The 24,703-nt window shown below is 53.2% G+C and overlaps 1 protein-coding gene across 3 annotated transcripts in view; it reads right to left on the bottom strand.

Annotated features, from left to right (window-relative positions):
- Nucleotides 1-1,287: 1,287 nt before the first annotated feature.
- Nucleotides 1,288-24,703, bottom strand: part of LOC149428472 (vitamin D3 hydroxylase-associated protein-like) — a 57,945-nt gene continuing 34,529 nt past the window's right edge. For all 3 annotated transcript variants that reach the window (XM_089667369.1, XM_089667368.1, XM_089667367.1), the window contains exons 6-16: nucleotides 21,681-21,887; nucleotides 20,862-20,902; nucleotides 17,995-18,119; nucleotides 15,951-16,076; nucleotides 15,749-15,846; nucleotides 15,293-15,392; nucleotides 14,110-14,153; nucleotides 13,765-13,804; nucleotides 13,199-13,307; nucleotides 11,452-11,597; nucleotides 1,288-1,610 (exon numbers count right to left, since the gene is read on the bottom strand). In XM_089667369.1, the coding sequence (XP_089523495.1) occupies nucleotides 1,485-1,610; nucleotides 11,452-11,597; nucleotides 13,199-13,307; nucleotides 13,765-13,804; nucleotides 14,110-14,153; nucleotides 15,293-15,392; nucleotides 15,749-15,846; nucleotides 15,951-16,076; nucleotides 17,995-18,119; nucleotides 20,862-20,902; nucleotides 21,681-21,887 (1,162 nt within the window). In that variant the 3' untranslated portion in view covers nucleotides 1,288-1,484. The remainder of the gene's footprint in view (nucleotides 1,611-11,451; nucleotides 11,598-13,198; nucleotides 13,308-13,764; nucleotides 13,805-14,109; nucleotides 14,154-15,292; nucleotides 15,393-15,748; nucleotides 15,847-15,950; nucleotides 16,077-17,994; nucleotides 18,120-20,861; nucleotides 20,903-21,680; nucleotides 21,888-24,703) is intronic.

Raw genomic sequence — 24,703 nt, 5'->3', positions numbered from 1 at the left:
AGACACCACAGGGACCCCACCAAAGACACCACAGGGACCCCACCGGAGACCCCACTGGGACCCCACCAAAGACACCACAGGGACCCCACCGGAGACCCCACTGGGACCCCACCAAAGACACCACAGGGACCCCACCGGAGACCCCACTGGGACCCCACCAAAGACACCACAGGGACCCCACCGGAGACCCCACTGGGACCCCACCAAAGACACCACAGGGACCCCACCGGAGACCCCACTGGGACCCCACCAAAGACACCACAGGGACCCCACCAAAGACACCACAGGGACCCCACCGGAGACACCACAGGGACCCCACTGGGACCCCACCAAAGACACCACAGGGACCCCACTGGGACCCCACCAAAGACACCACAGGGACCCCACCAAAGACACCACAGGGACCCCAGTGAAGAGGACCTGTCATCAATCTGTAGTTCACACAACTTTGGGGCTCATTTAGATGAGGTCGATCACTAATGCAGCCGATGTGGTTTTGATGCGTTTGGAACACATTAATAAACGTTTGTCCGACCCCCATCCCCCCCCATGTTGTCCGACCCCCATCCCCCCCATGTTGTCCGACCCCCATCCCCCCCCATGTTGTCCGACCCCCATCCCCCCCCATGTTGTCCGACCCCCATCCCCCCCCATGTTGTCCGACCCCCATCCCCCCCCCATGTTGTCCGTTTGGATTCAGAATGATCACCTCGGCTAGTGACGCCGCCAAACGCATTTTAGACGCGATGTAGACGCCGTAGCAGCGATTGTGATGCGTTTTTGGTGAAGAGGCCAATGGTGGATCAGTTTTGATGCAACGCTGATGTCATCCTGTGGGCGGCGCCGGGCGATGCAACGCACACAATTTTCGCATTCGCTGAGCTGTATAATCGCTCATGAAACTGCGCCTTCATTCTCTCCCTGCACACAGATGGACTCCATGACCTGTCCAGGGGCCCCTGGATTCCCCTTCTGGGGCCCTATTGCTGCCACTTTTGTCTGGTGTAATGTGGCCCCCACATGGCTGAGGTGCTCCACCTGGAAATATCTCCCGCTATCATGGAAATCCTGCTATCAGCGGGGGATGGGCTCGGTGGAATGGCAGCTGATTGGCTGATGTGGCCGAGCGAAGGAAACCATCTGGAGGATCCTATCTGCACTGAGAGGCCCAATCCAGGCCGAGGGCGGGACCGGCAGATGACGACTAATATCCCCGACGTCCTCGCGCAGGACGTGAGAGGACACCGGAAAATACAGACCCCCCATTCACACCACAGGAGACCCGACTGCAACCATTCACTTTATTGCCAACACCAATCAAAACGCAGCGTCCGCAGCTCAGGCAGGAGAGATGGAGCGCCGCCGCCATCAACGGGAATCATGGAAGAAAGAAGGATCTGGAGTCACTGCTGCATGGAGGAGGGGGAGGGGACATCGATCGAATACAAATCGATCAGCAGGGAGAGTGTAGACAGGTCCTCTTCTCATCTCCTCGTCTGCCGCCTGTGGAGGGTCTGGACTTCCTTCATGAGACGCAGGCAGAGCTCGTCCCGATACGGCAACGCCACACACTGTACCGACAGCGGCAATCCCACCCCATCCGCCACCGCCTGCAGAGACACGCAATGAGAGGACATGAGGGACTACAACTCCCCTCCCCCCCAATACTACAGAACACCTTCCCCTCCTCCCCTCCACAATCCCACCCCATCCGCCACCGCCTGCAGAGACACGCAATGAGAGGACATGAGGGACTACAACTCCCCTCCCCCCCAATACTACAGAACACCTTCCCCTCCTCCCCTCCACAATCCCACCCCATCCGCCACCGCCTGCAGAGACATGCAATGAGAGGACACGGGTGAGGGGAGGACATGAGGGACTACAACTCCCCTCCCCCCCAATACTACAGAACACCTTCCCCTCCTCCCCTCCACAATCCCACCCCATCCGCCACCGCCTGCAGAGACACGCAATGAGAGGACACGGGTGAGGGGAGGACATGAGGGACTACAACTCCCCTCCCCCCCCAATACTACAGAACACCTTCCCCTCCTCCCCTCCACAATCCCACCCCATCCGCCACCGCCTGCAGAGACACGCAATGAGAGGACACGGGTGAGGGGAGGACATGAGGGACTACAACTCCCCTCCCCCCCCAATACTACAGAACACCTTCCCCTCCTCCCCTCCACAATCCCACCCCATCCGCCACCGCCTGCAGAGACACGCAATGAGAGGACGAATAAACCACTTCACCAGAAACAAGCATTCCCCTCCTGACACGGCACCGCTCCTCCCACCAACATCAGTGCCGGGGCATTCTTCCCACAGAGCTGTGCTCTACAACACGCGTCTGACCCCCGCGCTCTGTACGTGACACGCCCCCGACCCCGCGCTGTGTACGTGACACGCCCCCGACCCCGCGCTGTGTACGTGACACGCCCCCGACCCCCGCACTCTGTACATTACACACCCCCGACCCCCGCACTCTGTACATTACACACCCCTGATCCCCGTACTCTGTACATTACACACTCCCGACCCCCGAGGCTCTGTACGTGACACGCTCCCGACCCCCGCGCTGTGTACGTGACACGCCCCCGACCCCCGCGCTGTGTACGTGACACGCCCCCGACCCCCGCACTCTGTACGTGACACGCCCCCGACCCCCGAGGCTCTGTACGTGACACGCTCCTGACCCCTGCGCTGTGTACTTGACACGCTCCTGACCCCTGCGCTCTGTACCTGACACGCCCCTGACCCCTGCGCTTTGTACCTGACACGCGTCTGACCCCTGCGCTGTGTAATTACATGCTCCTGACCCCTGCCTCTGTACATTACACCCCCCCACCCCTGCACTCTGTACATTACACCCTCCCCACCCCTGCACTCTGTACATTACACCCTCCCCACCCCTGCACTCTGTACATTACACCCCCCCCACCCCTGCACTCTGTACATTACACCCCCCCCACCCCTGCACTCTGTACATTACACACCCCCGACCCCTGCACTCTGTACATTACACCCCCCCCACCCCTGCACTCTGTACATTACACACCCCCGACCCCTGCACTCTGTACATTACACACCCCCGACCCCTGCACTCTGTACATTACACACCCCCGACCCCTGCACTCTGTACATTACACACCCCCAACCCCTGCACCCTGTACATTACACACCCCCGACCCCTGCACCCTGTACATTACACACTCCCGACCCCTGCACTCTGTACATTACACCCCCCTGACCCCTGCACTCTGTACATTACACACTCCTGACCCCTGCACTCTGTACATTACACACTCCCAACCCTGTACATTACACCCCCCTGACCCCTGCACCCTGTACATTACACCCCCCCGACCCCTGCACCCTGTACATTACACACTCCCGACCCTGCACCCTGTACATTACACCCCCCCGACCCCTGCGCCCTGTACATTACACCCTCCCGACCCCTGCGCTCTGTACATTACACACCCCCCGACCCCTGCACCCTGTACATTACACCCCCCCCGACCCCTGCACCCTGTACATTACACCCCCCCCGACCCCTGCACCCTGTACAATACACCCCCCCGACCCCTGCACTCTGTACATTACACCCCCCCCGACCCCTGCACCCTGTACAATACACCCCCCCGACCCCTGCACTCTGTACAATACACCCCCCCCGACCCCTGCACTCTGTACATTACACCCTCCTGACCCCTGCACCCTGTACATTACACCCCCCCGACCCCTGCACCCTGTACAATACATCCCCCCGACCCCTGCACTCTGTACATTACACCCCCCCCGACCCCTGCACCCTGTACAATACACCCCCCCGACCCCTGCACTCTGTACAATACACCCCCCCCGACCCCTGCACTCTGTACATTACACCCCCCCGACCCCTGCACCCTGTACATTACACCCCCCCGACCCCTGCACCCTGTACATTACACCCCCCCGACCCCTGCACCCTGTACATTACACCCCCCCGACCCCTGTACATTACACCCCCCCGACCCCTGCACTCTGTACATTACACACTCCCGACCCCTGCACTCTGTACATTACACACTCCCGACCCCTGCACTCTGTACAATACACCCCCCCGACCCCTGCACCCTGTACATTACACCCCCCGACCCCTGCACTCTGTACATTACACCCCCCCGACCCCTGCACTCTGTACATTACACCCCCCCGACCCCCGCACTCTGTACATTACACCCCCCCGACCCCCGCACTCTGTACATTACACACTCCCGACCCCCGCACTCTGTACATTACACACTCCCGACCCCCGCACTCTGTACATTACACACTCCCGACCCCCGCACTCTGTACATTACACACCCCTGACCCCCGCACTCTGTACATTACACACCCCTGACCCCCGCACTCTGTACATTACACACCCCTGACCCCCGCACTCTGTACATTACACACCCCCGACCCCCGCACTCTGTACATTACACACCCCCGACCCCCGCACTCTGTACATTACACACCCCCGACCCCCGCACTCTGTACATTACACACCCCTGACCCCCGCACTCTGTACATTACACACCCCTGACCCCCGCACTCTGTACATTACACACTCCTTATCCCTGCACTCTGTACATTACACACCCCCGACCCCTGCGCTCTTCCATTACTATGTATGTTACTATAATCTGGAAGCCCATTTGAACAATAAGGGCCCCCCTTATTTATTACATGGGGGGGCGGTGGCATCTGGCCCCACCCACAGACCCCTACAACCACCCGGACAGGTGTGTGTGGGGGGGGGGGGGTGTTCTTTTCATCATCATCACGGCAAGGTTCCCCCCATGTTAGGAGCACACGGTCTGGTGTGGTTCAGGAAGGGGGAGGTCACATGGTCATCTCCTGGCCTTTGGACTGGGGCGTTTATTGTCTCCTCCGGCTGCTGGTGCCGTGTCTCCTCCAACCAACGTCTCCATTCTGTGGGCAGAAAACACTGGTGATGGTGGAAGAGGTGTAGGTGTGTCCGAGACTCTCAGGGAGTCGGGTCCACGCCCCCTTCATACATGTCCACGACAACTCTTCTCTAGTCCCATCAGTCCTAGCAATGACCCCAGGGGGGAGGGGGAACCTCGACCACCCAAAGGTCTCTCAGTGGCACCACTTGGAGGAGACAATTTATACGACCCTACAAAGGGTCAAAGATTCTGCCTGCAGGTGCAAGATGCCCACTGAGCTTCCCACGGGGCCCGAACTGCCTCCCCAGGGGTAAGGGGACCTGTAAGAATGCATTCTATTCACCTCTAGACATCTTCTGCCCTCTACTTCCTGTCTCTGCGATGTGCGCACTTCCTGTCTCCGGGATGTTGGGTGAAAACCCCAGAAGGGGGAAGTATAGAGAAAGAGAAGGTCTCAGTCACCTGTCCTGTCTCCGGGATGTTGGGTGAAAACCCCGGAAGGAGGAAGTATAGAAAGAGAGAAGGTCTCAGTCACCTGTCCTGTCTCCGGGATGTTGGGTGAAAACCCCGGAAGGAGGAAGTATAGAAAGAGAGAAGGTCTCAGTCACCTGTCCTGTCTCCGGGATGTTGGGTGAAAACCCCGGAAGGGGGAAGTATAGAAAGAGAGAAGGTCTCAGTCACCTGTCCTGTCTCTGGGATGTTGGGTGAAAACCCCGGAAGGGGGAAGTATAGAGAAAGAGAAGGTCTCAGTCACCTGTCCTGTCTCCTGGATGTTGGGTGAAAACCCCAGAAGGAGGAAGTATAGAAAGAGAGAAGGTCTCAGTCACCTGTCCTGTCTCTGGGATGTTGGGTGAAAACCCCGGAAGGGGGAAGTATAGAGAAAGAGAAGGTCTCAGTCACCTGTCCTGTCTCTGGGATGTTGGGTGAAAACCCCGGAAGGGGGAAGTATAGAAAGAGAGAAGGTCTCAGTCACCTGTCCTGTCTCTGGGATGTTGGGTGAAAACCCCGGAAGGGGGAAGTATAGAGAAAGAGAAGGTCTCAGTCACCTGTCCTGTCTCCTGGATGTTGGGTGAAAACCCCAGAAGGAGGAAGTATAGAAAGAGAGAAGGTCTCAGTCACCTGTCCTGTCTCTGGGATGTTGGGTGAAAACCCCGGAAGGGGGAAGTATAGAGAAAGAGAAGGTCTCAGTCACCTGTCCTGTCTCCGGGATGTTGGGTGAAAACCCCAGAAGGGGGAAGTATAGAGAAAGAGAAGGTCTCAGTCACCTGTCCTGTCTCCGGGATGTTGGGTGAAAACCCCGGAAGGAGGAAGTATAGAAAGAGAGAAGGTCTCAGTCACCTGTCCTGTCTCCGGGATGTTGGGTGAAAACCCCAGAAGGGGGAAGTATAGAGAAAGAGAAGGTCTCAGTCACCTGTCCTGTCTCCGGGATGTTGGGTGAAAACCCCGGAAGGGGGAAGTATAGAGAGAGAGAAGGTCTCAGTCACCTGTCCTGTCTCCGGGATGTTGGGTGAAAACCCCGGAAGGAGGAAGTATAGAAAGAGAGAAGGTCTCAGTCACCTGTCCTGTCTCCGGGATGTTGGGTGAAAACCCCGGAAGGGGGAAGTATAGAAAGAGAGAAGGTCTCAGTCACCTGTCCTGTCTCCGGGATGTTGGGTGAAAACCCCGGAAGGAGGAAGTATAGAGAGAGAGAAGGTCTCAGTCACCTGTCCTGTCTCCGGGATGTTGGGTGAAAACCCCAGAAGGGGGAAGTATAGAGAAAGAGAAGGTCTCAGTCACCTGTCCTGTCTCCGGGATGTTGGGTGAAAACCCCGGAAGGGGGAAGTATAGAGAGAGAGAAGGTCTCAGTCACCTGTCCTGTCTCCGGGATGTTGGGTGAAAACCCCGGAAGGGGGAAGTATAGAGAAAGAGAAGGTCTCAGTCACCTGTCCTGTCTCCGGGATGTTGGGTGAAAACTCCGGAAGGGGGAAGTATAGAAAGAGAGAAGGTCTCAGTCACCTGTCCTGTCTCCGGGATGTTGGGTGAAAACCCCAGAAGGGGGAAGTATAGAGAAAGAGAAGGTCTCAGTCACCTGTCCTGTCTCCGGGATGTTGGGTGAAAACCCCGGAAGGGGGAAGTATAGAAAGAGAGAAGGTCTCAGTCACCTGTCCTGTCTCTGGGATGTTGGGTGAAAACCCCGGAAGGGGGAAGTATAGAGAAAGAGAAGGTCTCAGTCACCTGTCCTGTCTCCGGGATGTTGGGTGAAAACCCCGGAAGGGGGAAGTATAGAGAGAGAGAAGGTCTCAGTCACCTGTCCTGTCTCCGGGATGTTGGGTGAAAACCCCGGAAGGAGGAAGTATAGAAAGAGAGAAGGTCTCAGTCACCTGTCCTGTCTCTGGGATGTTGGGTGAAAACCCCGGAAGGGGGAAGTATAGAAAGAGAGAAGGTCTCAGTCACCTGTCCTGTCTCTGGGATGTTGGGTGAAAACCCCGGAAGGGGGAAGTATAGAGAAAGAGAAGGTCTCAGTCACCTGTCCTGTCTCCGAGATGTTGGGTGAAAACCCTAGAAGGGGAAGTATAGAGAAAGAGAAGGTCTCAGTCACCTGTCCTGTCTCCGGGATGTTGGGTGAAAACCCCGGAAGGGGGAAGTATAGAAAGAGAGAAGGTCTCAGTCACCTGTCCTGTCTCTGGGATGTTGGGTGAAAACCCCGGAAGGGGGAAGTATAGAGAAAGAGAAGGTCTCAGTCACCTGTCCTGTCTCCGAGATGTTGGGTGAAAACCCTAGAAGGGGAAGTATAGAGAAAGAGAAGGTCTCAGTCACCTGTCCTGTCTCCGGGATGTTGGGTGAAAACCCCGGAAGGGGGAAGTATAGAAAGAGAGAAGGTCTCAGTCACCTGTCCTGTCTCTGGGATGTTGGGTGAAAACCCCGGAAGGGGGAAGTATAGAGAAAGAGAAGGTCTCAGTCACCTGTCCTGTCTCTGGGATGTTGGGTGAAAACCCCGGAAGGGGGAAGTATAGAGAGAGAGAAGGTCTCAGTCACCTGTCCTGTCTCTGGGATGTTGGGTGAAAACCCCGGAAGGAGGAAGTATAGAGAGAGAGAAGGTCTCAGTCACCTGTCCTGTCTCCTGGATGTTGGGTGAAAACCCCGGAAGGAGGAAGTATAGAGAGAGAGAAGGTCTCAGTCACCTGTCCTGTCTCCGGGATGTTGGGTGAAAACCCCGGAAGGAGGAAGTATAGAAAGAGAGAAGGTCTCAGTCACCTGTCCTGTCTCTGGGATGTTGGGTGAAAACCCCGGAAGGGGGAAGTATAGAGAAAGAGAAGGTCTCAGTCACCTGTCCTGTCTCTGGGATGTTGGGTGAAAACCCCAGAAGGGGGAAGTATAGAGAAAGAGAAGGTCTCAGTCACCTGTCCTGTCTCCGGGATGTTGGGTGAAAACCCCGGAAGGGGGAAGTATAGAAAGAGAGAAGGTCTCAGTCACCTGTCCTGTCTCCGGGATGTTGGGTGAAAACCCCGGAAGGAGGAAGTATAGAAAGAGAGAAGGTCTCAGTCACCTGTCCTGTCTCTGGGATGTTGGGTGAAAACCCCGGAAGGGGGAAGTATAGAGAAAGAGAAGGTCTCAGTCACCTGTCCTGTCTCCGGGATGTTGGGTGAAAACCCCGGAAGGGGGAAGTATAGAGAGAGAGAAGGTCTCAGTCACCTGTCCTGTCTCCGGGATGTTGGGTGAAAACCCCGGAAGGAGGAAGTATAGAAAGAGAGAAGGTCTCAGTCACCTGTCCTGTCTCCGGGATGTTGGGTGAAAACCCCGGAAGGGGGAAGTATAGAAAGAGAGAAGGTCTCAGTCACCTGTCCTGTCTCTGGGATGTTGGGTGAAAACCCCGGAAGGGGGAAGTATAGAGAAAGAGAAGGTCTCAGTCACCTGTCCTGTCTCCGAGATGTTGGGTGAAAACCCTAGAAGGGGAAGTATAGAAAGAGAGAAGGTCTCAGTCACCTGTCCTGTCTCTGGGATGTTGGGTGAAAACCCCGGAAGGGGGAAGTATAGAGAGAGAGAAGGTCTCAGTCACCTGTCCTGTCTCTGGGATGTTGGGTGAAAACCCCGGAAGGAGGAAGTATAGAGAGAGAGAAGGTCTCAGTCACCTGTCCTGTCTCCTGGATGTTGGGTGAAAACCCCAGAAGGAGGACGTATAGAGAGAGAGAAGGTCTCAGTCACCTGTCCTGTCTCCGGGATGTTGGGTGAAAACCCCGGAAGGAGGAAGTATAGAAAGAGAGAAGGTCTCAGTCACCTGTCCTGTCTCCGGGATGTTGGGTGAAAACCTCGGAAGGGGGAAGTATAGAAAGAGAGAAGGTCTCAGTCACCTGTCCTGTCTCTGGGATGTTGGGTGAAAACCCCGGAAGGGGGAAGTATAGAGAAAGAGAAGGTCTCAGTCACCTGTCCTGTCTCTGGGATGTTGGTTGAAAACCCCAGAAGGGGGAAGTATAGAGAAAGAGAAGGTCTCAGTCACCTGTCCTGTCTCCGGGATGTTGGGTGAAAACCCCGGAAGGGGGAAGTATAGAAAGAGAGAAGGTCTCAGTCACCTGTCCTGTCTCCGGGATGTTGGGTGAAAACCCCGGAAGGAGGAAGTATAGAAAGAGAGAAGGTCTCAGTCACCTGTCCTGTCTCCGGGATGTTGGGTGAAAACCCCGGAAGGGGGAAGTATAGAAAGAGAGAAGGTCTCAGTCACCTGTCCTGTCTCCGGGATGTTGGGTGAAAACCCCGGAAGGGGGAAGTATAGAGAGAGAGAAGGTCTCAGTCACCTGTCCTGTCTCCGGGATGTTGGGTGAAAACCCCGGAAGGGGGAAGTATAGAGAGAGAGAAGGTCTCAGTCACCTGTCCTGTCTCTGGGATGTTGGGTGAAAACCCCAGAAGGGGGAAGTATAGAGAGAGAGAAGGTCTCAGTCACCTGTCCTGTCTCCGGGAGTTGCTGTTGTGGTATTTTCACCCAGACCAGAAGACGAGACTACTATGCAAGTATTCCTGTCTTCTGCTTGTTTGCCTGCAGCGGCCATAGTGAGTATCTATTGTTCTTGTCTGACATGTGCGGTGGCAGGTAGGTCGGTGTGTGTTCCTCTAGGTGTGTAGTGGTCGCCCTCCGGTATATTGGTAGGGGAACCTCTAACTCCTGAGAGTACAGGAATATGCAGCCTCCCGGCGGGTGGACCTTGACCCCGAGAGGTCACATATCTGTGTACCGAATTGTAAAGAAACCTGTGCTGAGTGTGCGCACCCTGCCCCTCCCGGCAGTTACCAACCCCTAGCAGAAAGCTCCTATTCCCTGCTGTGGGGGGCTTTCCGATCTTGTGACAGCCAATCACGGCGGTCACATGATCATAAACCTCGCCCCACCTCCCAGCATCAGAAATCTCTTAAAGGGGCGGGAGGCGCCGGCATTAAGGGGTTAACAGAGTTCATTTTAGTGAACTCTCTCCCTCCTGGGCCGGGGTTCTATAGCTGCTTCTAGATTAGGGTTCAATAACCAGCAATGGCGACAGGCAGGTTGGGCACCTGATGGCCACTTCTGGTAATTAGAGGTCTGGATGCTTCTAGAATGGGACTACGAGCAGATAGGCCGACTCTGAGCTCCACTTACTGTCAGTGAGAAGCTCCTTTCCAAGCTAGTTGGACATTGGCTGGAGGGTCTTCCCATCACCGCTGATCTTGTCTTCAGGTCCCTGACACAAACGCCACATCGCGTCAGGGGCCCTGCAACTGGACTGTAACATCCAACTGGAGGGATCTCTATTAATCACTATATATACCCGGGTATATATAGTGGAGGCACTGTCCTGGGTGGAGACCCTGTCCTGGTTGGAGGCCCTGTTATGGGTGGAAGCCCTGTCCTGGATGGAGGCCCTGTCCTGGGTGGAGAGCCTGTCCTGGGTGGAGAGCCTGTCCTGGGTGGGGGTCCTAACCTGGGTGGGGATCCTATCCTGGGTGGGGATCCTATCCTGTGTGGAGGCCCTGTCCTGGGTGGATGCCCTGTACTGGATGGAGACCATGTCTTTGGTGGAGGCCCTGTACTGGATGGAGACCCTGTCCTGGGTTGAGGCCCTGTCCTGGGTGAAGATCCCGTCCTGGGTGGAGGCCCTGTCCTAGGTGGAGACTCTGTCCTAGGTGGGGGTCCTTTCCTTAGTTGAGGCCCTGTTCTGGGTGGGGGTCCTGTCCTGGGTGGGGGTCCTGTCCTGGGTTGAGGCCCTGTCCTGGGTTGAGATCTTGTCCTGGGTTGAGGCCCTGTCCTGGATGGAGGCTTTGTCATGGGTGGGGGTCCTGTCCTGGGTGGGGGTCCTGTCCTGGGTGGGGGTCCTTTCCTGGGTGGGGGCCCTGTCCTGGGTGGGGGCCCTATTTTGGATGGAGGCCCTGCCACCTTTATTATCAATCCCATGCTTCCATTTCATGAAGGGTCTGGTTCTCTTATCGACCAATAGGTGTAGCACAATATCCTGTGTGGGAGGGCCATTTCTCATATCCCCGCCTCCCCCAAAACACAGCTACACACCTTTTTGAAGCATTTGTCCCAGAAGTCATCATTGTATCCGGTGTAATGTCTCAGGGCCTCCTCATCTTCTTTGGTGACAAAACCAACAGGAACCACCCCGGCCGGGAACTGGAGCACGTTGTACAGAACAGTGTAGCTGATAGCAGCTGCAAGAGAGGACATTATAGATGGAGTCATTGAGAGTCATGTGACCGCCTCTATGTCCCACTACTGGTCTCCAGTACACTCATGTGGAGTCATGTGACCGCCTCTATGTCCCACTACTGGTCTCCGGTACATTCATGTGGAGTCATGTGACCGCCTCTATGTCCCACTACTGGTCTCCGGTACATTCATGTGGAGTCATGTGACCGCCTCTATGTCCCACTACTGGTCTCCAGTACACTCATGTGGAGTCATGTGACCACCTCTATGTCCCACTACTGGTCTCCGGTACACTCATGTGGAGTCATGTGACCGCCTCTATGTCCCACTACTGGTCTCCGGTACATTCATGTGGAGTCATGTGACCGCCTCTATGTCCCACTACTGGTCTCCGGTACACTCATGTGAAGTCATGTGACCGCCTCTATGTCCCACTACTGGTCTCCGGTACATTCATGTGGAGTCATGTGACCGCCTCTATGTCCCACTACTGGTCTCCGGTACACTCATGTGAAGTCATGTGACCGCCTCTATGTCCCACTACTGGTCTCCGGTACACTCATGTGGAGTCATGTGACCGCCTCTACGTCCCACTACTGGCCTCAGGTACTCTCATGTGGAGTCATGTGACCACCTCTACATCCCACTACTGGCCTCAGGTACTCTCATGTGGAGTCATGTGACCACCTCTACATCCCACTACTGGCCTCAGGTACTCTCATGTGGAGTCATGTGACCGCCTCTACGTCCCTCTACTGGTCTCCACCACATTGGCTGACAGAGGACATGAGGGCGAGCACACTGGTGACCATTCATATTTGGACTTATCAGTGGAGACAACCTTCCCCCAGAGCCAAGGCCCTCCATTTCAGTCCCCTGAGATGCTCAGCTTAGAAGAACCTCCACGTTTTCCTTCATTTAGAGGGTGATTTTTGGTGGGGGGGGGGGGTTGTATTTTGTCTTTTAAAGTTTAAAATGATCAGACCAATGATGGGCAATTTGTGGCACAGGAACCGTCCCAGGATAGGTGAAAGGAGCCTCCAAAACCCACGGGAGACATTAAAATCTATTGTACCCTTAATGACCACGAAAACCACCTCAGTTCCACCATTCCTATTGACTGCAATGTATTCCCCCCAAATGGTGCCATTTCCCCCCACTTATATACTGATCAGAGGGAAACCAGAACCAATCAGACTGGGTCTTCTATCCCAATCAGCCAATACTCTTGGCCAGGAGCCGCGGTGTCTGCAGCTCCCTAATACTCGTTAGGTTGCTGGATTACGAGACGGCCACCCAAGGACTACAAGGGTCTGATGGAACCTGAGGAGGAGGAAGGTCACCATACTTCAGAGCTCCCATCACCCCCTTTACCTGGTCCATTATCATTCTAAAGATGACCTCTGACCCTGCAATCTCCATCTCTAATATGAAGGCCAACCGAAATGACTGCTTCAGTTTTGTACCCAATCAGGAAGGCCCTTCCACTATATAATTGTCGGTAGATCTAAAGAAGATCGTACTGTCAGATTGCAATGTGTGTGATGAGATGTAATGCCTACCAGCCCATCCCCCATCCACACAGCCATGACATGGAGTCTACCTAGAAGTTTCACTGGGTATCCGACGTTGAAGGCCGGGCCTAACATGGGACAAAGGACCACGTCCAGCTTCAGCTTCTTCCATTCCCTGATGAACTCCGCCTGATATTCCTGGAGGAAACAACACAAGAAGATGAAGCTTGCCACAGGAGCTAGCACTCACCACAACAGCCGACTGCAGGAACTGACACTCTACAAAAGGGCAGAGATGGTCACTGACCTGGATGGGGGCAATATGTCGGTGATAATATCTCTGGATGTATGGCCAATCGTATACTAGACATTGAGAAGAACGCTCACTTGCTGGAAACAGCTCAACTGATCGATTAAACCCTGAGAGAAAAATGTCCCCAGCAACCAATCAGATCCGGCTTCCATTCCTCCAGGCTGTGATTGGTTGCTGTGGACAACACAGACATATTCCTGCATGTTGCACCTTCATAATGTGATGTCTGAGAATCGGCGGACAGAACGAACGATGAGGTGAAGAAAATGGAGAAATGACAGATATGAATCATAACGGATCTCGTGTGACCAAATCTCTGCTCTCCAGACCCGGCAACGTTACCTCCAGGGCCACATGGTCCATCCAGTGTTCCTGTATAGATCTGCATGGAGGAAGCACAGAGGAGTCACTGCAGACACAAATCTTCAGATTGTCCCCCTGCCTCCTCTCTACCATTTTCATCCCCAGTAACCCCCCATCCCTGAGGAAGGAACCCCAGAACAGAATGGGCCCCCAGAGAGTGACCTCCATGGGGTGTCTAGAGGTGATTATCTGTTTCCTTCACTATAAAGAGGAAATCAGAGATTCCTTATTAAACATTTCTGGAACCGTCCCTTCAGTTGTCCTGCGGTCTACAGACTCCTCCCACATCCCATGTCTGACCAATCATAGAGGTGGGAGTCTCACCTGGGTCCGGCAGTGGAGTGGGTGACTTTAGAGATCCTTGGAGCCTGCAAAACATTTCAATAAGAGATCATCATCATCAGGAGCAAATTATGGGGAGGAGACCCAGCTGTCAGAGGGCCCAAAGGGGCCCCCAGTGTGATCAATGGTGAGGGAAGGACACTGTATGGGGTTGCTGGTGGTGCGGCTTGAGGCGGTTTATTCAAATATTAGTAATTAGAAAGTTCTTATATTCACATCCCACCACCTCAGACTCCTTCCTTCCCTTCCCTCCCCTTCCCTTCCTTTCCTTCCTTCCCTCCTCTCCTTCCTTCCCTTTCTTTCCTTCCTTCCCTCCCTCCCCTCCTTTCCTTCCCTCCCTCCCCTCCTTCCTTCCCTCCCTCCCCTTCCCTCCCCTCCCTTCCTCCTTCCTTCCTTCCCTCCCTCCCTCCCCTTCCCTCCCTTCCTTCTCTCCCTCCTTCCTTCCTTCCCTCCCTCCCTCCCTCCCCTCCCTCCCCTTTCCTCCTTCCTTCCCTACCTCCCCTCCTTCCTTCCTTCCCTCCTTTCCTTCCTTCTCTCCCCTCCTTCCCTTCCTCCCCTCCTTTCCTTTCCTTCCCTTCCTTCTCTCCCCTCCTCCCTTCCCTTCCTCCCTTCCTTCCTTCCTTCCTTCCTTCTCTCCCCTCCTCCCTTCCCTTCCTCCCCATTTCTCACACTTCCATTATCTGCACACTCAGAAATAATAGGAATCTCTAAGAGGTGGGATATCTGCGTCACCGGAGGAAGTAGACGGCTCCATACTCTCCGGATATCCAGGGCGTTCTATCGCTTCAACTCGCTCTCTGATCCAATCCCGTTATAAAGGAGGGACATCACTGTGGCATTTTGGGGCCCACATGGGCCTCTGTAGCCTTGTCCCGGCAGATATCACCCAACGACTTCCAGCCGAACTTCTCTGCTTTTGCTGCAACTTCCTATCACTATAAGTCGTCCTTCTGAACATTTCATACAATTCGTGGCTTTTAGCGCTTTCTAGGTTAGAGCGTTGACACTGGATAATGCTCTCTAGGTCGGGATATTCGATATTTAGGATGTTAAGGAAAAGAAAATGATGGGAGGCACAGCATGGAAGAATGAAGGAATGAATGAATCAGTATGTGATGAGAGCCAAGCTGAAAGCCACGGGCTCCTCCATGGATTGTCTGCTTACTATGGGCCAGAGGAGGGAGGAGTAGGTCCTGGTCAGCGTAGATGGGAAGCTGTACCGGGAAACACTTTCAGCCAAGTGGATGTCCACAACGTTCTCCTCACTGGAAACAAACAGAAGAGACAAAACATCAGTCCTCTGCTGGGAACTCCATGCAAACTGGTCAGTTGGCCAACTATTGGACTGATGTTCAAAGAAAAGAGCACAAAGGAGAACAAATGCAAAATCTTAGTAATTCGCAGTAAATATCCAAAATTCTTCTACCCATTTGTTACAATTTGCACCAAATAAATTCACCATTTGAGTCTCGGCATTATTACAAATTCTGACGACAACCAATCTGAGCGTCAGCAGATTCGCTTCATTATACGCTAAGCCCGGTTCACTTTGAAATCGAGTTCCAATATATGAAGGTGGTCCATGCAAAGTTCTCCCACACTAATGGGACCTTCAACTTACAACTTGTCTGCCAACGTCTTCCCTCCATCACCAAAGAGTGCCGTTTTCAGAAACATCTCATAGGCATGATCTACTCGAGGTGGTTGGAATGGGATGAGCTGAAAGGATAAATAATGTCTCCTTCAGGAGTCCGGCTCTGTTTATTAGGGGAGTAGATGGGCGTTTACCCCTCTCCCAGGAGACAGTAGAGATTCCCCCTTACCTGGTGTCCAGCCTCTGCTAGAAGCTGCTTGGTCTCCAGCAGTACACGCCTCATTCCAGGACCAGGAAGGAAGAAGCCGTCCTCCTCATAGTATCCGATACGAAGAGGTGTATGGCTGGAGTAGAGCTGGAAGAGGCCAGGAGAAGACATTTCATTGGGCAGACGTTATATGGCGGCAGGACCTGTAGAGGTCATCCAATCATCGTATTGTTCTTCCATATCTACGACCTGTAGAGGTCATCCAATCATCATCCAATCATCGTCCAATCATCGTATTGTTCTTCCATATCTAGGACCTGTAGAGGTCATCCAATCATCATCCAATCATCGTATTGTTCTTCCATATCTGGGATCTGTAGAGGTCATCCAATCATCGTTTTGTTCTTCCATATCTAGGACCTGTAGAGGTCATTCAATCATCATCCAATCATCATCCAATCATCGTTTTGTTCTTCTATATCTAGGACCTGTAGAGGTCATCCAATCATCATCCAATCATTTGTTCTTCTATATCTGGGACCACCTTAAGCTTCTCGTAGAACCAAAACGTTAATTTTTTAGTTTTAGAAAGATTGGGGGAGGGGTTAAAAGTCCTATAAGGTCCAAATAGAGGCTGCCGTCCTCACAGTCCTGGACCTTGTAATGTTGGGTTCTCCAAGTGATTGCCATGGATGATGCCGTGCCAGAACCAGATGTACTGATCCAAAGCCACTGGCACGCCGAATCTTCGTCACCTCAGGCACTAGAAACCGACATCTCAAGGCAAAGCAGAGTCCCCTTCCCAGGGCAGCAGAGTCAGCAAGGACCGGAATGATCCGGGAAATGTCGCCAAGGACCGGAATGATCCGGGAAATGTCGCCAAGGACCGGAATGATCCGGGAAATGTCACCAAGGACCGGAATGATCCGGGAAATGTCGCCAAGGACCGGAATGATCCGGGAAATGTCGCCAAGGACCGGAATGATCAGGGAAATGTTGCCAAGGATGGGAATGATCAGGGAAATGTCGCCAAGGATGGGAATGATCAGGGAAATGTCGCCAAGGACCGGAATGATCCGGGAAATGTCGCCAAGGATAGGAATGATCAGGGAAATGTCGCCAAGGATGGGAATGATCAGGGAAATGACGCCAAGGACCGGAGTGATCTGGGAAATGTTGCCAAGAGTCAGAATGATCATGGAAATGTTGCCAAGGATCGGAATGATCAGGGAAATGACGCCAAGGATAGGAATGATCAGAGAAATGTTGCCAAGGATCGGAATGATCAGAGAAATGTTGCCAAGGATCGGAATTATCAGGGAAATGTTGCCAAGGACCGGAATGATCAGGGAAATGTCGCCAAGGATGGGAATGATCAGGGAAATGTTGCCAAGGATGGGAATGATCAGGGAAATGTCGCCAAGGACGGGAATGATCAGGGAAATGTTGCCAAGGATGGGAATGATCAGGGAAATGTCGCCAAGGATGGGAATGATCAGGGAAATGACGCCAAGGACTGGAGTGATCTGGGAAATGTTGCCAAGAGTCAGAATGATCATGGAAATGTTGCCAAGGATCGGAATGATCAGAGAAATGACGCCAAGGATAGGAATGATCAGAGAAATGTTGCCAAGGATCGGAATGATCAGAGAAATGTTGCCAAGGATCGGAATGATCAGGGAAATGTTGCCAAGGAGCGGAATGATCAGGGAAATGTCGCCAAGGATGGGAATGATCAGGGAAATGTCGCCAAGGATGGGAATGATCAGGGAAATGTCGCCAAGGATGGGAATGATCAGGGAAATGTCGCCAAGGACCGGAATGATCTGGGAAATGTCGCCAAGGATGGGAATGATCAGGGAAATGTCGCCAAGGATGGGAATGATCAGGGAAATGTCGCCAAGGACCGGAGTGATCTGGGAAATGTTGCCAAGAGTCAGAATGATCAGGGAAATGTCGCCAAGGATCGGAATGATCAGGGAAATGTCGCCAAGGATGGGAATGATCAGGGAAGAGGCCCCAGCAGGAGGGATGCATAGATAGCAGCATAGTTGGGTCTCCTTACCTCCTCATTGAAGTAGATGGGGGGAACATTGGGGTCCAGGCGGAACATCTCATCACACAGCAGAGCTCTCATAGCCAGAACCAGACCGTCCACATCTTGTGCCATCGGACCGATGACAAGAGGCACTGAAAGAAAAGTATTAGTGTATATATATATATATATATATTCTGGAGGAAAGAAGGGAAAGGATGAACATGACTGAAACCTTCAATTACATGAAGGGAAGTGAAGAAGTTTCAGGAGGGCAGGATTTTCAGTATGAGGATAAGATGAAGAACATGGAGACCTCCAACTAGAGGAGGAAGATTCAGAACTTGTAGGAGGAGAAAGGCAACAAGAAATGGATTTAAACACATTTCAGACAAACAGATCTATACTGACAAAAAAAATAAAAAAGTGCCGAACAGGAGGGATCATGTCTGTTTAGTCTGTTGTCACCAGTCCAAGTTTATATGTTCATATACAAAGATACCCCATTATTGGTGAGAATGAAGGGGAACATACCCCCAATGAGGACAATGGACCCTTTTCTGTATATCAATAATACATTCATTGTTTTTATGACTGTGTTGTCCTTCAGGTGCCGAGAGTCCATTTTCCTCATTGGGGGTACGTTCCCCTTCAATCCCCTATAGTAGGATGATGGCACCCCGATATTTGCAGTGATGTCTACTAACACAAGGCTTGTCATACTCATTATCGGTGATTTGATTTTCTAAATAAATACAAATCAATATACAGTAAAGTGATGAATCGTTCAGATCAAATCTGCTGGTGGATTCCAGGATTTCATACCAAAGATTATCCTTTGGACGCCCAAACACTCAACCTGGAGATCTTGAGTCCTAGTTGGCCAATCACTTATTACCAACGTTGACTTTAAAGGTCTCATGTACAAGGGTCGCTTCTCCCAGCCCCCTCAGTGACCTAAAGCTTGGGCAGGGTCGGTCAGATGGTCACCGGCCACCAATCATTACTGCAGAGAGTGTGTTGTGTCTCATCTGCAGGAGATGAGAAGGTCTTCCCATGTGTGCACTGATCATTATACAGAGAGGTTGGCTTTATACTTGGCAGGGAATTCCTGCGAGCTTACTGAGAAGGTCTTCCCATGTGTGCATTTTCTGGCATGTGGCTCTGCAGTTGGAAGACCTCTAGATGTAAGTTCTTGCTCATGTGCCTGGTATCAGGAGTAGTGCCAAATGTCTAGAGGGCCTGCCATTTCCTAGATCTTCAGCTACTTCTCAGTGACCTGACTTGTATCTGGTGGATTTATTGTTTATACTGACCCACCTTCCATTCCTGACCCTCTCTTTGTGCTTTCATGTACCTTTGACTTGGATTCTTGATGATCTGGTTTTGATTTCATCTGGTCACTAGCTGGTTCATCTGCCTGTTGATGACCCCAACCTGCTGCAGACTCTGCCTTCCTGCAAACCTAGTGATGACCTCAGCCTTTTCCAGACCCCTCTCCTGATGACCTGTTACCTTCCTACCCACCTAGTGAGGACCTCAGCCTGTTCCAGTCATCCCTCTCCTGATGACTTGGTACCTTCTTGCCCACCTAGTGATTAGCTTGGCTTGTTCTTGACTCTGCCTCTGCTGATGTACCTTCTGCCATACTTCTGACCCCAACCTGCTGCAGACTCTGCCTTCCTGCAAACCTAGTGATGACCTCAGCCTTTTCCAGACCCCTCTCCTGATGACCTGCTACCTTCCTACCCACCTAGTGAGGACCTCAGCCTGTTCCAGACCCCCCTTTCCTGATAACTTGGTACCTTCCTTCCCACCTAGTGAATAGTTTGGCCTGTTCCAAACTCCCCTCTCTTGATAACTTGGTACCTTCTTGCCCACCTAGTGATTAGCTTGGCTTGTTCTTGACTCTGCCTCTGCTGATGTACCTTCTGCCCTACTTCTGACCTCAGCCTGTTGCAGACTCCGTCAATGACCTGGTACTTTCCTGCCCACCTAGTGATGACTTCAACCTGTCCCACACTTTGTCTCCACTGATGACCTAGTACCTTCCTGCAAACCTAGTGATGATCTCAGTCTTCTCCAGACTCTGCCTTTGCTGATGACCTGGTACCTTCTTGTCCACCTAGAGATGACCTTTGCCTATTTCACTACCCCGCTGCTAACCTATTCTATGAGGTCTTCTCCTGTTCATCTGCTAGTGACCCTGACTTTGCCTCCCACCACAGTCCTGCTGTTGTTCCAGAGTTCCACTTTAGCCTCTACACATGAACTCCATGGGTTGCGCTCTGGGGATACAGAGCCTCCAGAGGATGGCTGGACATCCATCATCATTCTGCCACTGGCCAGTTCTTCTCTGCTGAAGCTGGAGGCTCAAGCCATCACCAACATTCATTTTCAGCATTCCTTCGCCTCCTGAGCTGCAGCTTCCCGTCTCACCTCTAGTGCAGGAGGAGCAAGAGAGGTCACCCCTGCACCCCTTTCTTTTACCAGATACACAATACTTCCTTCACCTTCATGGGGAAGATTCTTTACATCAAGATGATCTAGATTCCACCTGCTTAAAGGTTTTTTAGGACACAAATGATTTTCCAGAGCAAATTGACCGATATCTGCACTAAATCTGATCTCACAGATTCTGACAGATGAGAGGGCTACATGTCATGCGATGGATGATGGTCATGTGACCTCCCCAGATCAGAGATCGTTATGTGACCCCTCAGAGAAGGTCCTTATGTAAAGACCCCGGGGTCCTCTATTGGCAGGGATTGTCAGTTCTATTTGTGGTGGCTTCAGTCAAATAACCCGTTTTTGATCTCTTCTGGCTTTCGGTCATTTAGAAAAGATCACAACTCAAGTCAGTTTACATGAAGGGACCTCAATCATCTCCATTTTACCTGCAGTCATCCCATCGATACAGGGCCGGACCCCACGCATGCTGCGGAATAAACAGAAATGTGTTATTTTCCTAATTCTGACAATTTCCCCCCCGAAAGACAATTACGTACTTTACACGGTCCTGCGGTACAGGAAAATGTCCTTCTGGGTTGTCAGAGCAGCCAGTTGTCATATTGTACAGCTGCAATGTTCCTCTGCGAATCCCCTACCTATACATTGTTGTATGATAGCCACTCCCCCGCAGTACCGACCTGCTCCACCCACTTCCCACCCTCAGAGAGCACACAAACTAGGATTTCAGGACCAGAATATCATCCATCATGAGCTGAAGACCTGCAGCATACTACACCGAATCCCATGTTATCTCCTGCTGTAGGTCTGGTCCAGGGGCGGACTGACAACTCATGGGGCCCCCAGGCAATAGAGGATCATGGGGCCCCTGTGTCCTTGCCCAAACTCAAAAAAGCCTATGAAAAAAGGTACTAGGGGCATCTCATGGGGCCCCCTACTGACCCGGGGCCCTCGGGCAGTGCCCGAGTTTCCAAATGGTCAGTCCGCCCCTAGTCTGGTCAGACCATCCGCCACATTCTCCATAGAGACCAAGTCCCAGGAGGTTTTCACATTCAAAGAAGAGACTTTTCTCTAAATACGTCTAAATGATGACCCCTCTCAGATATTACAGAACAATACAATGTTATAAAAGACAAATTACACATTCTGCCTCATTAACCAGGCAAAACCTTAGGCAACCCTAAATCAGGTGTGAATCTATGGGGGGCGACAGGAGAATGGAGGAACCATGGGCATGTACTGCTCACCTCAGCCGTAGAGATGTTGGCTTAAACCCGGAAATCCCACAAAAACTGGATGGGAGACGAATGCTGCCACCGAGGTCAGTTCCGAAGCCCAGAATCGAACCTCCACCTCCAATCAGAGCACCTTCTCCACCTGTGGACCCCGAAGCCCCCTTGGCTGTGTTATGTGGGTTCCTTGTGTATCCGTAGATTGTGTTGCTGGTTTCATAGCTGTGGAGAGCGGGAGACATTATAATGGCTTTCCTGCATCATAATCGAGAATCTGAAACTTGATATTCACATAAAGTTGAATTTCAAACAAAGAAATAAATATATTTCTCACCATCTCATCCCATACATCGCATTACCAGAGGGTGACACCACCACTTCCTGGTGCAGCATCATCTCTCCACCTCCACAAGAAGCTGAACCTGGAAAAAGTGTTGTCACCTCCTGGATATACAGTGTGGCAGAGGTGAGGTAGAGTCATCCTCCACAATCTCTATCCCCCCATTGTTCCTGATTGGTCACTCTCCTGGCCATGCAGTGTGATGATCGGCAGATAAAGATAGTTATTGGAGAAGGTAAGGAATGCTTTCTGGGATCTGTGCCTGGGGAGTGAGGGCTTCCTTATGTCCCAGGACCTTGAACTGCATCTGGCTGCTGCATCTCCTGAACCTTCTCCAACCCAGTCTGCAGGAGGACCACCATATTTCCTGACCATTAACCCGTAGAAGATGAACATTACACCTTCCATCCACCCAGAAGGGAAGCGGTCTTGTCTGTAAGTCATCCCAGCCTCCCTCCCAGAGATCACGTTGTTGTCCATCATTACAGAATGATCTGCTCTCTGCATGGGCCAGAATCAGTGGTAGAAGGCTAGCCCCTAGTCCCCAAGTTGGGTCTGTCACAGTGGAGGGTGGGGTGAAGGAAGAGGTGGAGGATGAGGTGGGGGGTGGAGTGAAGGAAGAAATGGAGGATGGCGTGGAGGAAGAGGTGGGGGTGAGGTGAAGGAAGAGGTGAGGTGGGGGGGGGGGGGGGTGAAGTGGAGTAAGAGGTGGAGGGTGGCATGGAGGAAGAGGTGGGGGGTGCAGTAAAGGAAGAGGTAGAGGGTGGGGTGAAGGAAGAGGACGAGGATGGGGTGAAGGAAGAGGACGAGGATGGGGTGAAGGAAGAGGACGAGGATGGGGTGAAGGAAGAGGACGAGGATGGGGTGCAGGAAGAGGTGGAGGATGGGGTGAAGGACGAGGTGGAGGATGGGGTGAAGGACGAGGTGGAGGATGAGGTGGAGGATGGGGTGAAGGACGAGGTGGAGGATGGGGTGGAGGATGGGGTGAAGGAAGAGGTGGAGGATGGGGTGAAGGACGAGGTGGAGGATGGGGTGAAGGACGAGGTGGAGGACGGGGTGGAGGATGGGGTGAAGGACGAGGTGGAGGATGGGGTGAAGGACGAGGTGGAGGATGGCGTGGAGGATGAGGTGAGGTGGAGGAAGAGGTAATGGGTGAGGTGGAGGAAGAGGTGGAGGATGGGGTGAAAGAATAGGTGGAGAATGGGGTGAAGGAAGAGGACGAGGATGGGGTGAAGGAAGAGGTGGAGGATGGGGTGAAGGAAGAGGTGGTGGAGGGTATGGTTGTGGAAGAGGTGGGGGGTGAGGTGGAGGAAGAGGTGGAAGGTGGGGAGAAGGAAGAGGTGGAGGATGTGGTGAAGAAAAAGGTGGAGGGTGGGGTGGAGGAAGAGGTCAGGGGAGAGGTGAAGGAAGAGGAGGAGGGTGGGGTGAAGGAAAAGGTGAAGGATAGGGTGAAGGAAGAGGTGGAGGATGGGGTGAAGGAAGAGGTGGAGGATGGGGTGAAGGACGAGGTGGAGGATGGCGTGGAGGATGAGGTGAGGTGGAGGAAGAGGTAATGGGTGAGGTGGAGGAAGAGGTGGAGGATGGGGTGAAAGAATAGGTGGAGAATGGGGTGAAGGAAGAGGACGAGGATGGGGTGAAGGAAGAGGTGGAGGATGGGGTGAAGGAAGAGGTGGTGGAGGGTATGGTTGTGGAAGAGGTGGGGGGTGAGGTGGAGGAAGAGGTGGAAGGTGGGGAGAAGGAAGAGGTGGAGGATGTGGTGAAGAAAAAGGTGGAGGGTGGGGTGGAGGAAGAGGTCAGGGGAGAGGTGAAGGAAGAGGAGGAGGGTGGGGTGAAGGAAAAGGTGAAGGATAGGGTGAAGGAAGAGGTGGAGGATGGGGTGAAGGAAGAGGTGGAGGATGGGGTGAAGGAAGAGGTGGAGGATGGGGTGAAGGAAGAGGTAGGTGGTGAGATGAAGGATGAGGTGGAGGATGGACTTGAGGATGAGGGGGGGGGGTGAGGCGAAGGAAGGGTGGAGGATGGGGTGAAGGAAGAGGTGGAGGGGTGAGGCGAAGGAAGGGTGGAGGATGGGGTGAAGGAAGATGTGGAGGATGGAGTGGAAGATGAGGTGGGGGGGGTGAGGCGAAGGAAGGGTGGGGTGAAGGAAGAGGTGGAGGGGTGAGGCGAAGGAAGGGTGGAGGATGGGGTGAAGGAAGATGTGGAGGATGGAGTGGAAGATGAGGTGGGGGGGTGAGGCGAAGGAAGGGTGGGGTGAAGGAAGAGGTGGAGGGTGGGGTGAAGGATGGGGTGGAGGAAGAGGTGCAGGATGGACTTGAGGATGAGGTGGGGGGGGGGAGGTGCAGGAAGAGGTGGAGGGTGGGGTGAAGGAGTAGGTGGAGGGGTGAGGCGAAGGAAGGGTGGAGGATGGGGTGAAGGAAGATGTGGAGGATGGAGTGGAAGATGAGGTGGGGGGGTGAGGCGAAGGAAGGGTGGAGGGTGGGGTGAAGGAAGAGGTGGAGGGTGGGGTGAAGGAAGGGGGGGTGGTAAGGTGAAGGAAGAGGTGGGTGGTGAGATGAAGGATGAGGTGGGGGATGGAGTGAAGCGAGGGGTGGAGGAAGAGGTGGGGGGTGAGGTGAAGGAAGGGTGGATGATGGGGTGGAGGGTGGGGTGAAGTAAGAGATGGAGGACGAAGTGGTGGATGGAATGGGGGAAGAGGTGGGGG

Source organism: Staurois parvus, unplaced genomic scaffold (assembly GCF_062004578.1).
Source record: "Staurois parvus isolate SC_StPar_1 unplaced genomic scaffold, SC_StPar_1.0 ptg003220l, whole genome shotgun sequence".
Taxonomy (NCBI): Eukaryota; Metazoa; Chordata; class Amphibia; order Anura; family Ranidae; genus Staurois; species Staurois parvus.
The sequence above is the reverse complement of the archived record's forward strand: the minus strand, read 5'-3'. Positions and strand labels throughout refer to the sequence as shown.